Source organism: Hemitrygon akajei, unplaced genomic scaffold (assembly GCF_048418815.1).
Source record: "Hemitrygon akajei unplaced genomic scaffold, sHemAka1.3 Scf000062, whole genome shotgun sequence".
Lineage (NCBI taxonomy): Eukaryota > Metazoa > Chordata > Chondrichthyes > Myliobatiformes > Dasyatidae > Hemitrygon > Hemitrygon akajei.
The window spans coordinates 4,488,739-4,507,186 of NW_027331948.1; the positions used below are offsets into that span (position 1 = coordinate 4,488,739).

Genomic DNA, 18,448 nt, shown 5'->3' on the forward strand with positions numbered 1-18,448 from the left:
CAAGTATTTTGCATCACACGTTACTGTGGAAAGCTTCAGGGGATAGAGAGACACAGCGGGCAGAAGTGTGAGAAGTTGCATTTCAAGGAGGAAAATTTTTGGAAAGGTGTAATGTGGATGTCATCTGTTCGGGATGGCATATATTCCAGGTTTCTGAAGAAGAACTGAAGAGATTGTGGAGGCATTAATTGTCCTGGTTCCGAAATAAATCCTCAGACATGTTTGCGGAGGAATGGCAAATTGCAAATGACACGTAACTCCTCAAGAAGGGAGATGCGTACATTTAAAGAAATTATAGACAGGTTAACCCGACATCAGCGGTTGGTAAGGATGTCGTTCGGCGAACTTGCAGGCCCATGAAAAAATAGCCCCTGATCAGCAAGATACCCTCAAGGGAACCTCCTGTTTGAAAACCTGTTGTGTTTTTTTTGAGAAAATAAGAAGCATCATAGCCAGAGGGGGATGATACATACATGGACTTTCAGAATGCCCTCAAAAAGGTACCGCTCGTGAGTCTGCTTAGCAACGTAAGAGCCGATGGTATTACAGAAAATACACTAGCATGGATAGGCAGAAAGCAAATTGTGCGAATAAAGGGACCCTTTTTTGGTTGTCTGCCGGTGACTATGGTTGCTCCTCAGGGATCAGTGCTTGGAGAGCTTCTTTTAAAATTTCAGGTCATGAATTGGATAATAAACTGATACCTTTGTGTCGAGGTTTGCAGATGATGCGAAATATGTAGACTTTCAGACAGTTTAGAGGAGATTAATCGGCTAGGTAAAGACTTAGACAGATGAAACGAATGTACAAACAAGTGGCAGATAGAATACTTGTCAGGAAGTTGATGGTTATGTAACTTGGCAGAAGAAATAAATGGGTAGGTTACTTTCCAACGGCAGAAAGAAAATCAAAGATTTGAGGTGCAAAGGATTTCGGGTGTCCTTGAGCAAGAATATAAAGTCAAGTTTCATTGCCGAATCGCAGGTGCGGAAGGCAAGTACAATGTCAGCAACTATTTCAAGAGAAGTAGCATAGAAGAAAGGAAGGACGTAATATTGAGGCTTTATAAAGCATTGAAGAGGACTCACTTGGAGTTTGTACGCAGTTTCGTGCCTCTTTTCTAAGGAAGGATGTGCTGACATTTTCGAGAATTCAAAGGACGTTCAGGAAAAGATATCCGGGTTTGGAAGGACTGTCATGTAAAAAACAAACTGGAGGAAATCTGCAGATGCTGGAAATTCATACAACACAAACAAAATGCTGGTGGAACACAGCAGGCCAGGCAGCATCTAAAAGGAGAAGCACTGTCGACGTTTCGGGCCGAGACCCTTCATCAGGACGAGCTGAAAGGAAAGTTACTAAGAGATTTGAAAGCGGTGGGCGGAGGGGGAAATGCGAAATGATAGGAAAAGACCGGAGGGGGTGGGGTAAAGCTGAGAGCTGGAAAGGTGATTGGCGAAAGTGATACAGAGCTGGAGAAGGAAAAGGATCATGGAACGGGAGGCCTCGGGAGAAAGAAAGGAAGGAGGAGGGGAGCACCAGAGGGAGATGGAGAACAAGCTGAGTGATGGGCAGAGAGAGACAGAAAGAGAGAGAAAAAGAAACAACTAAATATGCCAAGGATGGGGTAAGAAGGGGAGGAGGGGCATTAACGGAAGTTAGAGAAGTCAATCTTCATGCCATCATTTTGGAGGCTACTCAGCCGGTATATAAGGTGTTGTTCCTCCAACCTGAGTGTGGCTTCATCTTGACAGTAGAGGAGGCCATGGATAGACAATCAGAATGAGAATGGGACGTGGAATTAAAATTTGTGGCCACTGGGAAACATCTGATTGCTCTCGGCCTCTACTCACAGGAGTTCAGAAGAGCGAGGGTGTCCGAATTCAAACCCATTGTTTTTCGATAGAGATCATTTGAAGGTTTACATCCAATTGTGCCGGAGACTAAGACAAGAGGAATCAGCAGAATACAGGGGTGTCATTTATAAAGTGTAAATCTGTGGACTTAGTTGCAACAGACAGCTGTTCTGCTGAGTTATTTAGTATATTTCAGACACAGCTACACTGAATGCTGATTAGTCAGGACCTGAAGGGATACGTGAGAAGACAGAAGATAGTGGCCGAAAGGAAACACAAAATGGATCATCTATGATAAAATGATGCAACAGACTCAATGGACCAAATGGGTGCATTCTGCGCCTGTACGTTACGGCCCTGTGCTCTTCTAATCTTCTCGTAATGTTACAGCCAACAGACAGATAAGCGACCACTGAACCGAATGAACAACATGTGGAAAGCCAAAATGTAAAATAAGAAATCGTAATAATAACAGCTGAGTAAGCAATAAATGTCGATATGGAGATTATCAGATACAGAGTCATTGGAAGTGTGCATAGATTGTGAGAACAGTTTAGCAATAGGCGAGTGAATTGAGTGAAGTCATCTCTTCTGGTTCAAGAATCTAATTTTCAGGAGTAATCGTTGTCCCTGAACCAGGCTATGTGGTTTGTCAGGTGCCTGTTCCTTCTTAAATATGGCAGCAGCGAGAGTACAGCCTGAGCAGACTTGTAGGGATCCTCGATGATGGATGCTGATTTTCTGCGTCAGCCTCCTTCCAGAAGTTTTCAGCGGTTGAAGGCGGGGTAATATTCGTGATAGACTGGGTGGTGTCCACTACGTTTTCAAGGATATTCCGTTCAAGGGCATCGGTCTATACACAGCAAGGTGTAATGCAGCCAGTTGAGATACTCTAAATACACACCTATAGAAGTTTGTCCAAATTTTCAGATGTCCTGCCGAGTCTTCGTGGGCACTATCCTGCAATTAACCTTCGTACCATTATCAAATTTCCTAACTCACCGTTCCACCCGCTGATCCAAATCATTTATAAAAATCACATGGAGTAGGGCTCCAAACACAGATCCCTGCGGAACGCCAGTGATCACCGAACCACCCGCAGCTTTCTGTGGGCCACCAGCGCAGCGCTCTCACTTTCTGTACGAGTCTACCATGGGGATACAGTAATTTTCCAAGCTCTTGGAAGGACTCTCAAGCAGCTCAGCGTAGCCAAGGTCGGATAACTGCCCACGAAGCAGCTGCCGTCTTCCCCGCTCCCCGGTCAAAAGCGCAGTGTCACATTCACCATTTTATAATCTTCTGATACTTTTCCTAACAATGCCTCGACGATGAATTCCACTGTGCTTTCCTGAAGCCTGACGTGAAGTTAATCTAACCCAGGTGATTTCCTCACTTCCGGACTGTTCAATCTTCCCACCAACTCTTCTTTTGTGATGGCCGTAATATTCGCTCTGACTCCGATATCTCGTGCATTCCGAGCATATTAATGGCGTCTTATTGAATGAAAGCAGCTGCTGAGTACACATTTCACTCCATAGTAATTTTCCCTGTTCTCCATTCCAACCTCTTCACCGTCAATTTCAATTTGCCCAATATTCCATGGGGCCTAACGTTTGTTTCCTTACGTAATGCTGTGGTCTTTTTGGATATGTTGCGGCCCCTCTGGACTGCACATATTGCGCAGCTGTGGTGTCCCCTAATCATTCGAGCCACACTTCCACTCCCTGCAGATGCAACACGGGAATTGTGCTCATACTTTTGTCCTTTTTTATGAGAACCAGAAGATCTGACCCAGGGTAACACTACCATTCTCTGCCCACAACACTGATGCTTTTCTATCCAGTGCTGTTCTGTTTACTAACTCTAGAAAATAATCAAAATGAAATGCAGAGGTGTGCGGGTAACTTGTTTACTTAGTTTTCTATTAACTAATGACGTTATTGGCATACTAATGAGGTATGCCATTCATGTACCTTCCACACATAACCCATAATGAATTATGTAAATAAAGAATGCGTAATAACAATATATCTACAGTTTTACCAAAAAAAAAATTACAACGCGCTCGGTCCCAGAAATCCTGCTTTCCCTCAGCCTCTCTTTACTTCTGAATCTCCATAACATATGGACCCTCTGTACCGTCCCATTTAAAGGTAGCACCTCAACCCGCACTGTGCACTGAGAGAAGGCTGAGTGAACACTGCACCGTGTCTCTGAGCGTTTTTCACTGAACCATTTTTGTTACCTTCTTCACGTCCTTCAAATAGGAGATCCTTCTGGGGAACAGAAGTCTCTATGGGCGGGTAAGTGGAATGCGAAATCTGTGTCTGTGAGGAGGCTTCAAATGAACCAAAGGCATCGCGACATCGGGTGTGGTTTCATGCTGCTGGAAGGGTGGCAGAGACAGAACATAGAACACAGGAGAGTACAGTATTGCAACAGGCCCCTCGGCAAACAATATGGTGCCGAACTGAAGAGTAAATAAAACCTCTCCTAAACCAAATCCCTCCAACATACGCAATGTCCATAATCTTCCACGTTACTCACAATCATGGAGCTTCATATCTAAGCGTCACTTATAACCTCTGATTTATTTGCCTCTACTATCTCACCAGACCGTACAGTCCAAGCATTCACCAATCTCTGGATTAAAAACTTACCCCTCACATCACCCTCGAACCTACCCCCTCTCAACCTACAACCTCTAATATTAGATATTTCTGCCCTGGGAAAAAGATACTGTGCATTCCATCTATGCCTCTCATAATTTCTACTCAGCCCCTCCGCTCCAAAGAAAACAACACAAGTTGTTGCATCTCTCAAGTTAGCACATGGCCTCTGAACCAGGCAGCATCCTGGTAATCCTCTTCTGCACCTTGCCCAAAGCCTCAACATCCTTTCAATGGTGGCAAGACTAAAACTGTATGCAATTCTCTAGATGCAGCCAAACCAGATGTTTATAAACTTGCAATATGACCTACTCGCAATTATACTAATTCCTCAACTAATAAAAGCGAACATTGCTTAAACCTCCTTAATCGCTTTATCGAACTTTATACCTGTTACCGACGAGCTCTCAACTTGGACCCCAAAGTCTCTCTAAACTCAACACAGTTATTGGTCTTTCCTTTTGGAGTGTACTTTCTCAAGCATTTTCCCTACCAAGGTGCAACATCCCACATTTATCTGGGTTGAACTGCTTCTACCATTTTTTCTGTCCATATCTGCAACTGATCTATGTTGCGCTGTACGTTTTGCAAGTCCTTCTACACGATCCACAAATCCATCAATTCTGGATATGATCCACAAACCTACTAACACACCTGTCGATATCTGCATCCCGGTTATTTATTCACACCACAGACAGAAGAGGTCGCAGCCCAGATCCTTGCTGTGCTTCACTAATTAAAACTCCAGGTTCAATAAGGCCATTCAATAATTAATATCTCACTGGAATGGAACTAACCTGAGACTCACTGGTAAATAGTTTCCAGGAATTCCCTTTTTTCGCTTTTCATGAAGATGTAAAACTTTAGCCATTCGCCTGTCCTCTGGCATCTCGCATGTGGCTAGGGAGGATATTTTTCCAAGGATCGTGCAATCCCGTCTCTTGCTTCCCTCACTAACCTATGGAACTCCCATCATGTCCTGGAGACTTATTCACCTGAAAATTCATTCCGAGGCCCGAGGTGTTTCTCCTAATTTTGCTCTAAACACCTAACATATTTATAAACAGAGCATCAATCTGCTGCTCCTCCATGTCTTTTACCTAGATAACTACGGAAACAAAATACTCAGTGAATACGTCACTCACATTTTCCGCATAAAAAACCTAGCCTCCCGCCACTCCGAAAAAAATCAATAATCATACACTGTCCATAGTCATTCGTTTGTTCCTGACATTTGTATGGAATGTTGCTTAATTAAATTCATCCGAATCCTGCTTGCCAAGGACTTCTCACGTCCCAACTTGGTTCTCCTCATTCTTTTTTTCCCTACATTACTGGCTTCGTTATACTCCTGATTTGCTCCGTTTGATCCGAATTTACGGAGCTTTACTTATGTTTGCTTTTTCAGTTCGGCACCTCCTCTCGTTGGACGGTGCACATATTCATTTAATAAAGCATCCAGTTAATACATTCTCCCCATCTAATCGCCTTGCATTGGGAATGTACATTTTTGTATTGGGGAAGTTGAAATTTCCAATGAGATCAAAACTTTAATTTAACACAGGTTGTTGCGTTCATTACCTGGCTGTTCATTAATGTTCTAGCAGCTAATGCAGAACCTGTAGTGCAAACCAATCAGTGTGATCGCACACTACCTATTCCAGAAGCATCTCTCTTCGCATTGCTCCTCCGAAGAGTGAAACGGTGTAACTGCTGCATCGTGTGTGTATGTGAGAAGGGAGGTAAGCTGGGCCAGCGCCCACAGTGAACTGCAGCAGGGTTCTCTGGTTTGGAGTAAACTAAGGAAAGGAGTTTGGTTGAAGAGTTGAACTTGATGTTAAATCCGGAGGTCCAACGTGTCCCGGTGCTGCCTCTGAGCACATCAGGAAGGGATCAGTGTTGAGTGTGAGTGAGATGTGGATTGTGGATAGTTAACTTCACGATGTCGGGCCATTAATTACTTTTTCTTATTTTTCCACCATCTCCATCAGGGTATCGTATGACTTCAGCTCGATGCCTGCAGGGTAAGTGGCATTGGAATGTTGTGTCTGTGATTGCGCTAGTTGATGAAACAGGGAAGTTACAGTACCAGGCTTGTGCTCATGCACGGTCGGGGGGGGGGGGGGGGGGGAGGAGCGGGGTGTGGGGAGCGCTACGGCGGCGAGAAAAAAAAACATTCTCCTCACTCTGCTTCTTCGAGGGAAGGAACGGTTTTGAACAGCTTCCTTTCGCTCTTTAGTGAGTCCACGAACCTGGTGTGGTCAGTGACACCTGTCCCTACCTTGAGCTCCTGAAACGTTGCCCAGGCATGATCTTCCCTATTATAAACTGTGCGGATCATCCTAGTTTATCACGTACGTAGATAAGAAAACATTGAACAGGACAGCTTTTTGTTGGCCCTTTGGTCCTTGATGTTTTACCGACTCTAAACTTGCTCTCCTACAGTATATATTTCTCGGTTATCCGTGTGCTAAGAGAGTCTCTGAAATGACCCTAATGTGTATGTCTATACCACCACCATTGATATTGCGTTTCACACACTCACCACTGTGGGTAATACCGCACCGCTGGCTGCCCCTAAACATACCCCCAAATCGCTTTAAAATTCTCTCCCCTTGTCAAACTTTTCCACTCTACGGTGTAGTACAAAATTCAAAATGTGGTTTAACCAGAGTTTTATAAAGCTGCAACGAACTTGCTCCCCTGCCGATTTATCCCAAACCATTCATACACATCCTTAACTACCCTATTAAATGGCGCGGAAACTTTAAAGATTAATTGACGTCAAGGCTGAAAGATCTTCTGCTTCTCAATATTTTCAATTACCCTTTCATAATCCATGGATTCTGCATTCTAATTCGACCTTTCAAAGTGCAATTATTCTCTCTTCCCCATACTCAACTTGACTTGCCATTTCTCAACCCAGCTCTGCATCCATCAATGCCCAATTATAACCTGCGACAACCCACCACATTATCCATTAGCATCCATATTTTGCCTGTTATCTATGTCTATTCATTTCCTCATCAAAATCATTTTTAAAATTCAGAAAGACCAGGAGTTTCACATCAGAACTCTACGGAACACAGAATCTCACTGAACTCCATGTGGAATAATCTCCAACTGCTGGCACACTCTGTCTTGGGCAAGCCAGTTCCCTACCTACACAGACAAGATTCTCTGGATTCCCTATCACATGACTTTCTGAATGGGCCAACAATGAGGAATATTATCAACCCTCCTGATAAAATATATGTATACACCATCATCGTACAAACCTGCAACCTGGTTTGCAGCACCCGAACGAATTTAATCACATTCTTGAGACACGACCTGCACATGGCAAGACCATGTTGACTATCTCTATATAGACTATATTTCTTCAAATGCTTACATATCTACTGCAGCAGTTTAAACACAATGAGATAAGCATTAGAACCATAGAACCATAGAAAACTATAGCACAGTAAAGACCCTTCAGCCCTCCATGTTGTGCCGACCGACATAATCCTTTAAAAAGTACTAAACCCACACTTCTCCATAACTCTTTATTTTTCTTTATACCATGTGCCTGTCCAAATGGCTCTTAAATACCCCTAATGTTTTAGACTCCACCACCATCCCTGGCGAGACATTGCAGGCACTCACAACGCTCTGTGTAGAAAACTTGCCCCCGATGTCTCCCCTAAACTTCCCTCCCTTAATTTTGTACCTATGCCCTCTGGTGTTTGCTATTGGTGCCCTGGGAAACAGGTACTGACTATCCACCCTATCTATGCCTCTCTTAACCTTGTAGACCTCTATCAAGTCCCCGCTCATTCTTCTATGCTCCAAAGTGAAAAGACCCATCTCTGATATCCTTGCTTCATATGACTTGTTCTCCAAACCAAGCAAAATCCTGGAAATCTCCTCTGCACCCTCTACATAGCTTCCACGTCCTTGTAATAATGAGGTGACCAGAATTCAACACAATACTGTAAGTGCGGTCTCAACAGAGATTTGTTGAGTTGCAACATGACCTCTCTACTTTTGAACTCAATCCCCTTGTTAATGAAGCCTAGCGTCCCATAGGCCTTCGAAACTACCCTATCAACCTGTGCAGCGACCTTGAGGGATGTATGGATTTGAACCCCAAAGTCCCTTTGTTCATCCACGCTCTTAAGTAACTGACTATTAATCCTGTACTCAGTCTTCTGGTTTGTCCTTCCAAAATGCATCACCTCACACTTATCCGGATTGAACTCCATTTGACATTTTTTTCCGCCCAACTCTGCAGCCTGCCCGTATCCTCTGTTAACCTTCGGCAACATGCAGCTCCATCCACAACTCCTCCAATCTTCGTGTCATCCGCAAACTTACTCACCCATCTTCCGCCTCTACATCAAGGTCATTTATAAAAGTTACAAATAGCAGTGGTCCCAGGGCAGATCCCTCCGGCACTCCACTAGTCACCGACCTCCAGGCAGAATACTTCCCTTCCACAACTACCTCATGCTTTCATCCTTTAAGCCATTTTTTTTTATCCAAGCAGCCAAGGTTCCACTTATCCCATGCCTCATAACTTTCTGGATGAGTCTCTCGTGAGAGACTTTACTGCTCTATCATTCCCGTTGGTTTCCCTATTAAATTCTTTGAAAAAACGGAAAACATTTGCACCTTACAATCCCCCGGTACGACTGAAGAGGGTAGTAGGAACGCAAAGTCCATCGCCAAAAGCGCGCAATATCCTTCGGGTGCTTCCCGTAGAAAACTGGAGTATATCTCCTCCGGCACCAGGGATTAACTGTCCTCAAGTTTTTGAAAGGATTCAGCTCATAAGACCAGAATATATAAGAGAGATTCGGCACATCGAGCCTGCTACGCCATTCAATCATGTGCTGATCCAATTCATCCAGTAATCCCCTCTCCCCTGCTTTTACCCCATCCCCTTTGATGTCCTGGCAAATCCAGAATCTATCTATCTCTGCTTTAATTACACCCAATGACTTGGCCTCCACAGCTGCTTGTGGCAACAAATTGCACAGATTTACCACCCTCTGACTGAAGTAATTTGACAGCATGTTAGTTCCAAAAGGAGGTCGTTCAATCCTGAAATTATGCCCTATTTTCCAAGATTCCCTTACCAGGGTAAATAACTTGCCATATCTAATCTTTTCGCACCTTATAATGTTCGAAATGGTACTATGAGATCCCACCTCATTCTCTTGAACTCCAGGGAATACAGCCCAGAGCTGCCAGATGTTCCTCATACGGTAACACTTTCATTGTTGGATTAATTCTTGCGAATCTTCTCTGCACCTTCTCCAATGTCAGTATATCCTTTCTAAAATAATGAGTCCAAAACTGCAGACAATACTCCAAATAAGTTCTCACGCATTCCTTATAGAGCCTCAAAATCACATCCCTGCTCTTATATTTTATGTGAGGTGCGATGCAATAATAGCAGGGGTGTTGTGGTGAGAGATTTTAGTTTCCCAAATATTGATTGGCATCTCCCTAGAGTGAGGGATTTAGAAGGGATGCAGTCTGCTAGGTCTTTTGAGGAAGGGTTCGTGACACATTATGCAGATAAGCCTACAAGAGGACAGGCTATACGTGATCTGATATTGGGATATGAATCTGGTCAGTTGCCAGTTATCTCAGTGGGAGAGCATTTTGGAGATAGTGATCACAATTCTATCTTCTTTACCATAGCATTGTAGAAGGACAGAAACAGACAAGTTAGGGAAACGTCTAATTGAACTAAAGGGAAATATGAGGCTGTCAGGCAGGAAAATGGAAGCATAATTTGGAAACAGATGTTCTCAGGGAAATGTACGGAAGAATTCTGAACCCTAGGCTACTGCGAGAAGCGAAAGAAGAGTTTGATGCGCCTGTTGGGATGAACTTCGCATTATCAACGGAGACGGGAGAGGTTCCAGACGATTGGAGGTTTGCTGATGTTGTTCCTTTATTCAAGAAAGGGAGTAGAGACAGCTCAGGAAATTATAGACCAGTGAGTCTTATCTCAGTGATCGGTAGGTTGATGGAGAAGATCCTGAGAGGCAGGATGTATGAATATTTGGAGAGGTGTAATATGATTAGCAGTAGTCCGCATGGCTTTGTCAAGGGCAGGTCGTGTCTCACGAGCTGATTGAATTTTTTGAGGATGTGACTTAACACATTGGAGCAGTGGATGTAGTGTATATGGATTTCAACAAGACATTTGATAAGATACCCCATGCAAGGCTTACTGAGAAAATAAGCATGCATGGGATCCAGGACTGGCTTACCCACAGAAGCCGAAGTGTGGTTGTAGTGGGGTCATACCCTGCATGGAGGTCGGTGAACAGTGGAGTGCTTTAGGGATCTGTTCTGGGACCCCTACTCTTCCTGATTTGTATAAATGACCTGGATGAGGAAGTGGAGGAATGGGTTAGTAAATTTGCTGATGATACGAAGGTTTGGGGCGTTGTGGATAGTGTGGAGGGCTTTCAGAGTTTACACCGGGATATTGATAGGATGCAATTCTGGGCTGAGAATTGGGAGATGGAGTTCATCCCAGATAAGTGTGAGGTTACGCAGGTAAGTTAATTTTGGTAGGTCAAATATAATGGCAGAATATAGCATTAACGGTAAGACTCTTGTCAGTGTGGAGGATTAGAGGGATCTTAGTGTCCAAGTCCAGATGACACTCAAAGCTGCTACGCAGGTTGACTGTGAGTAAGAAGACATACAGTGCATTGGCCGTCATCAGCCGTAGCATTGAGTTTAAGAGCAGAGAGGTAATGTTGCAACTATATAGGAGCATGTTCAGACCCCACTTGGAGCACTGTGCTCAATTCCAGTCGCCTCCCTACAGGAAGGACACGGAAACCATAGAAAGGGCACTGAGGAGATTTACGAGGATGTTCCCTTCATTGGGGGTACGCCTTATGAGGATCGATTGAGTGAACTCGGCGTTTTCTCCTTGCAGCGAAAGAAGATGAGAGATGGCCAGTTAAGAGTGAACAGGATAATGAGAGAAATTGATCATGTGGATAGTCAGAGAATTATTCCCAGGGGTGAAACGGGTAGTACGAGAGGGCATAGTTTTAAGGTGCTTGTAAGTAGCTACAGAGGAGATGTCAGGGGTAGGTTTTCATGCAGAGAGTGGTGAATGTGTGGAATAGGCTGCCGGCGGCGGTGGTGGAGAGGGAAACGATAGGGTTTTTTTAAGAAACTCCTGGGTAGGTGCATGGAGCTTCGAAAACTAGGCTATGGGTAAGCCATGAGAAATGAATCTCAACACAACATTCTCCTTGTTTAACAACCGATTCAACCTGGAGGTTAACCTTTAGGGTATCCTGCACAAGGACTCCCAGTTCCCTTGCATCTCTGCATTTTGAATTCTCTCCCGATCTAGTTAATAGTCTGCCCATTTATTTCTCCCATCGAAGTGCAAGACCAAAATCTTTCCAACATTGTATTTCATTTGACAATTCTTTGCCCATTCCCCCAAACTACGTAAGTCTCTCTGCAGGTTCTCTGTTTCCTCAACACTACCCGCTCCTCTACTTATCTTTGCATCATCGGCAAATTTAGCCACAGATCCATTAGTACCTTCGTTCAAGTCATTGACATGCATCGTCCAAATGACCGGTTCCAACAGCGACACCTCGAACTCCACTGGTAACCGGCAGCCAGCCAGAATAGGATCCCTTTATACCCAATCTCTGTTTTCTGTCTACCAGCATTTCTACACCCAGGCTAGTAACTTCCCTGTAATTCCATGGGCTCTTATCTTGCTAAGCAGACTCATGTGCGGCACCTTGTCAAAGTCCTTCTGAAAATCCAAGTAAAGCACGTCTACTGCATCTCCGTTGTCTACCCTGCTTGTAATTTTCACAAAGAATTGTGCTACGTTTGACAGGCAGGATTTTCCTTTCAGGAAACCGTGCTGGTTTTACCCTATCTTGTCATGTGCTCCAGGTACTCCGTAATCTAACCCCTAAAAATCAATTCCAACAACTTCCCAAGCACTGATGTCTGACAAACAGGTCTGTAGTTTCCTTTTTGCTGCCTCCCATACTTATTATATAACGGAGTAACATTTGAAATTTTCCAGTCATCCGCTACCATACCAGAATCTATTGATTCTTGAAAGATCATCGTTAACGCCTCCACATTATCTCCAGATTCTTCCTTCAGAACATCCAGGGTGCAATCCATCATTCCAGGAGATTTATCCACGCTCAGATCATTAAGCATCCTGAGTACCTTCTCAGTCGTAATTTTCACTGCACATTCTTCATTTCCCTCTCATTGTTGAATGTCCGGTATACTGCAGACGTCTTCCACTGTGAACACTGATGCAAAACACGCATTCACTTCCTCTGTCATCTCTGCATCTCTCATTGCAATATCTCCCGCGTCATTTTCTATTAATCCTATATCTACCCTCGACTCTCTTTTACCCTTAATGTACTTAAAACAACTTTTAGTATCTTCATAGATATTAGTCACCAGCTTCCTCTTGTAATTCATCGTTTCCTTCCAAATGACCATCTTTGTTTACTTCCGCAAGTTCTTACAAGCTCCCCAATGTTCCATCTTCCCACTAGCTGTGGGTTCCGTTTATGCCCCCTCTTTTGCTTTTCCTTCGGCTCTCACTTCACTTGTCAGCCACGGTAGTGTCCTTCTCCCCTTTGAAAATATATCATTATTTTTCTTTCCTGCAAATGTCCCTTTCCAGTCAACTTCGGCCAGTTTCCCTCCCATGCCATTGTAATTTCCTTTACTCCACTGACATACTGACACATTGGATTTCATTTTTCCCTCTCAAATATCAATACGAACTTGATAATAATGTGATCTCTGTTTCCTCAGGATTCCTTAACCTTGAGCTCTCTTACCACTTCCAATCATTGTACAACACACAAACCAGCACAGCCGATCCACTAGTGGGCTCAATAACAAGCCGTTCTAAAGAAAATCAGCCCTTAAACATTCTACAAATTCTCTCTCTTGAGTCCACCAGTACTGACCTGGTTTTCTGAATACGCTTCCATGTTGATATTCCCAATGATTATCATGACATTGCCTTTCTGACACGGATCTTCTATTTCCTGCTCTAATTTGTAATGCGACACCCCGGCTGCTGTTTGGAGGCCTGTATATAACTGCCATTGGAATCTTTTACCCTTGCCATTTCTTAACTCAATCCGTGGAGACTCTAGACCTTCCAATCCTCTGTCACCTCTTTCCAATGATTTAATATTATTTCTTTTACACAGAGCCACAGCACCCCCTCTGCCTACTAACCTGTCTTTCCGATATACCGTATATCCTTGGACGTTCAGCTCCCGATGGCAGCCATCCCTTAGCCAAGTTTCAGAGATAGCCACAACGTCATGTTTGCCAATCTGCAGCTGAATTTTCAGAACGTCCATTTTATTCCTTATGCTGCGTGCACTCATCCTACTTAACATCGACATGTTCATGCATATCAGCTTGTTCTAGTTGTGCTCACATTTGTCAAGGTCTTTCTTACTCGTGAATACTGAGAGAAAGTATTCATTAAGGACCTTCCCTACCTCTCCGATACCAGGCCCATATTTCCTCTGTTATTCCTGATCTGCCCTGTCATCACACACGTAATCCTTCAGTAACCAACATACGTGGAAAACACCTGGGTATTTAATCTCCTTCCTAGAGATATTTTAAGCCTGTCTGATCGTAGATTCCATGCTCTCTAACTGTAGGAATGCGTGGCCCAGCGCATTTGTGCCGCCGGCTCTCCACACCCACCCGGCCAAGCACTGCCGCTTTCTGAGATCGGTTCTCTGCTGACCAAAACAATCCCGTCAATAAAGGGACAGCGGTTGCACTGAGGAACGTTCCCCTCACTTCTCTCTGTTTCACCTTTCAGTAACGAGGTCTGGTTCGTTGCCACTGGCGAAATGGATTGCCCACTCATATGAGGACGAACCCTGGATCGCCCGCCTTGCTTCGTATCAATTACCGCTTTCGGCACGCTCTCCACTAATAACGTGTTCCCATACCGCTATTCAGTAATCACGGCACTGGCCTGTTCACCCAGTCTGGCCTCGGCACCCTGTAACCAACACGTGAGGGAACATCACCCACTCTCATAGTAACCTCAATGTGGCTCGATTAGGAGACCTTTTCGAGGACTTCCGTCCACCATGGTCCTCCACTGACCCAGGAACATCGGACCGCGTTGATAAGGGAAGCAACCCTGAGAAAGCTGTGCCCGTGTCGGGAACAGACAGATGTGTCCTGCCCCGGGGTCCTTTGCATTCCTGGTGCAATAGTCAGATCCGGAATATATTAAAAACATCGAGTCGCGCAGGTTGACGCTTGGGGTTTTAAGGGATATTTGGGTCTCCTCGGTGAACGCACTGGGGAAGATGGGGACCACAGGTCACTTCTGTCTCACCGCCCGGGTGTCGGCGCTGGAGCGGTGCACACACTGGGCAGAACGGGCAGCGGGTGTTTGATGTGATCTGCCCTTGTCTCTGTGTAACTACAATAATTCTCCTGTGCTCTGTTTATGGGAAAGGGTTATAGTTTTCCGGTGTTCACATTTCCTGGTATCGGTACTGACTGTACACTATCCCGCTGATCGCTGCCCCGCCGTAGTGCAACCGTTACTCCATCCAGCTGCATGACTCAATAAAGCTGACGCTGTTTGCATTAAACTGTTCTCCGTCTCTTGACAGAAACTCGCTGTCTTCGGTACCGGCGAGCCTTTGGGAAGGTCTGTCAATCTCTACCGAGCGCATAGAGTAGCCTGCATCCAGAGCAGACAATGCAGTGGCCTGAAACAGCCCATCCCACTTCCCTCCCAAAGCCTCGTCACTCTGACGCAGCTGCCAGCTGCTGGTGAAGCCGCTTGGGGAGAGGGAGTGTGGGAATGCATAGACACACCGACGCAAAGAATGTCACCAGTGGGATTTCTCTCAAGGGCCCGATGGACTAAATAAACTCCTGTCATGATGATATCACCTGCCGTGGAAGTACTCTGGTCTGAAGCGATGGCTGAGCTGGGCAGAGTTTAGGTGAATATTAGTCGGTTGACAGACAGGGTCTCCCCCATTCCGGGGCAGAAGGCTTTCTCACACTCCTCCCCTCCAGTTCCACGCAAGCAAATCACCACGGGGTCAGTCACCGAACCCGTCTTACTGGGAGACAGTAACACCAGGGATGGAGGACGGGGCCGGTGGGTGTGTGGGCCTCAGGGTCATTAATGTTCACTGTGGAGAGAGGAACATTCAGTGCGGGACAAGGAGACGAAGGCTGAGAGTGAGGGCGGGAGGCGGAGATAAATGACTGCTTGGGGAGAGAAAAGGGTTGGTTCCAAAGTAAGGGTGAATGCTCGGAAATGTGATTAGTAAAGGTTGTGTGATGAGGGAGTGTTAGAGGTGACTATGGAGTGATTGGGGGATATGGGGGGCGCTTTGATAGACGGTTGGCGAGCGTCTAGGGAGGAAGTGGCGTGAGGTTATCGGTGGGATGGATGGAGGTGGGTATGGAGGTGATGGCGTTCGGTGAGATCGATCAGCGAAGGGTCAGGGGAGAGTGGCGTGGGGTTGACAAAGGATAGTGGAGGGGAGTTGGAGGTGGGTATTGCGGAGAGTGGCATGTGGCTGAAAGTGGCGAGATCAGAATCCGAACTAGGCTTAATATCGCAGTCCTATGTCCGGAAGTTATTGTTTTCCGGCAACAGTTCAGTAAAATAAATCCTGAAATGTTTTCCTAAAGTAAGTGTTTTAAGGTAAATATGTAGTTCTTAAACAGAGGGTAAATAGTTAGGTAGTGAAGAGGGTTTCATTCTCCAGTTAGAAATCTGGTGCTGGAGAGAAAGAAACTGTCCCTGAAACTGGGGATGTGGGTCTTCAGACTCTGTCAACTCCTCATTGATAGTGGCAATGAGAAGAGGGTATGGTCAGGATTGAATATCCTTAATGATGGATGCCCCGTTTCTAATCATCTATTTTCGAAGATGCCTTCGATGCCGGAGATGTTGTTTCCCGTGATGCACTCGGCTGAGATGTCTGCAGCTTTTTAAATTATTTTCTGTGGAAGTGATGGAAGTTCGACCGGGTGATCATTGAAGGTTCAGGGCGGAGTTTTTGTTTTGGGAGTTTCACCGCTGGTGAGCACAGTGAGGGGCGCGGAAGTAAGACGCAGACTGTAACTCTCAGTACACCGAAATCTCGGCCCGGCCTGTTCTCCCAGAGCTCACAGTAGGTCTCAGCAGAGAATGCCACTCGAACCCTCTAAGCAGCCCCGCCATTCTCTGTGACGATGGGTATTCAAACCTGAGCAAAGCTCCTCGTCTGTCCAGCTCCTTGGGCTAAAAAATTCCCCGATTTTGTTTTAAAATATTCACCCATCTCTACTTTAATTATGCCCTCTGGACTGTTCCCCACCCATCACGTCCACCAGTTCAGGGGTCAGAATATTCTGCGGATAAGACAATAAGATGTAAGAACAGAATTAAGACAATTAACCCAGACAATCTGCTCCAGTTTTTAATCACGGCTGAATTGTTTTCCCTCTCAGCCCCTCTCTCCTGCCTTTTCCCGAACCATATCCATTCAAGCCTTGACTAATGAACGATCTATTAACCTCTGCCTTAAATATATTCAATTAACTGTCTGCACAGCTGACATTGGCAATAAATTCCACAGTTTCATCATGCTCTGGCAAAATAAATTCCTTTTCGTCTCCTGCCCTCTATTTTGAGGCTGTCTTCTCCCAAGATGTGGTCCCACAGACCAATAATTTGAAAACCTGTCTCCTGCAGACGTTCCTCAGCCATACATTTACATGCTAAATTATCCTCTTTTCATCCTCCGTACGGTTCAGGGAGGTTTCCAGCGGTAACTACCGTTGATGTCCTGTTCTGCCTTTTTCCATGTAGCACCCTACAATCTCTCTTCAGACCTCCTTACTTTGATTATCGATGCCATTGGTATTGATATGTAGCAGGGCATCTGGCTGCCTACACTTCAACGTCAATGACATCGAACCTACCTAATAAACTCCGACCTTTGCACCTGGGAGCGAGCACACCATCCGGGTGTTTCTATGCACCCACGGAATCTCGACTCTGCTGCTCTGGCGTTTTAATCTCCTTTCAACACCGCAGTCCTCTTCACCACTCTTCCTAAAAATAAATGAGTTAAATGAGTGTTCACGGAGAGAACGGGTCAAGTAAGGGTGAAAGCTCGGAAACCTGTTCAGTAAAGTCGGAGAGGTGGGAGTTTGGAGGTGACTATGGTGGTGATTGGGGTCACACGCGTTTGAAATGACCGATCTGCGGGGGTCCAGGGAAGTTTGGTGTGATTTGTTGTTTCCGGTGGAAGGAGGGCTTGGAGGTGACTGTGGTTGTGATCGCTAGTGGTGGGGGGTGTTCGTGTGACTGACAGTGGGCAATTGGTGAGGAAGGGATTATGTAGGTGATTATACGGGTTGGTGGGGTTCGTAGAGATCGGTCAGAGGGGTTCAAGGGAGGGAGTGAAGTGTGGCTGACGGCGGGAAGAACAGAATCAGAAACAGGTTTAATATCGCCGGCTCATGTTGGACAATCTGTTGTTATACGACAGCAATTCAGTGAAATACATAGTTAGATCCGAATATAAATTAAGTGTGGTAATGATGGGATGGGATGATAAATAGTGAGGTACTGTATATGGGTTAATTGTCCACTCAGAAATTTGATGCTGGAGGGAAATAAACTGAGCCCGAAACGTGGAATGTTGGTATCCAGGCTCCGTTTACTCCTCCTTGACTGTAGCATCCAAAGTAGAAAATCCTTCATGATGGATGCCGCGTTTCTGATCATCGCGTTTGGCAGATGCCTTCTGTGCTGGAGATGCTGGTGGCGTTATGGAGTTGGCTGAGATTTCTGCAGTTCTTATTTTTCCCCTGAGG

The 18,448-nt window shown here is 45.2% G+C and overlaps 1 protein-coding gene across 1 annotated transcript in view; it reads left to right on the plus strand.

Moving 5' to 3' along the window:
• The window catches only part of LOC140721830 (uncharacterized), a 119,920-nt gene extending 104,588 nt beyond the window's left edge, over positions 1–15,332 (plus strand). The window contains exons 19-21 of the mRNA XM_073036638.1: positions 4,124–4,159; positions 6,517–6,549; positions 14,415–15,332. Of these exons, the coding sequence (XP_072892739.1) occupies positions 4,124–4,159; positions 6,517–6,549; positions 14,415–14,466 (121 nt within the window). The 3' untranslated portion in view covers positions 14,467–15,332. The remainder of the gene's footprint in view (positions 1–4,123; positions 4,160–6,516; positions 6,550–14,414) is intronic.
• The last annotated feature ends 3,116 nt before the right edge of the window (positions 15,333–18,448 follow it).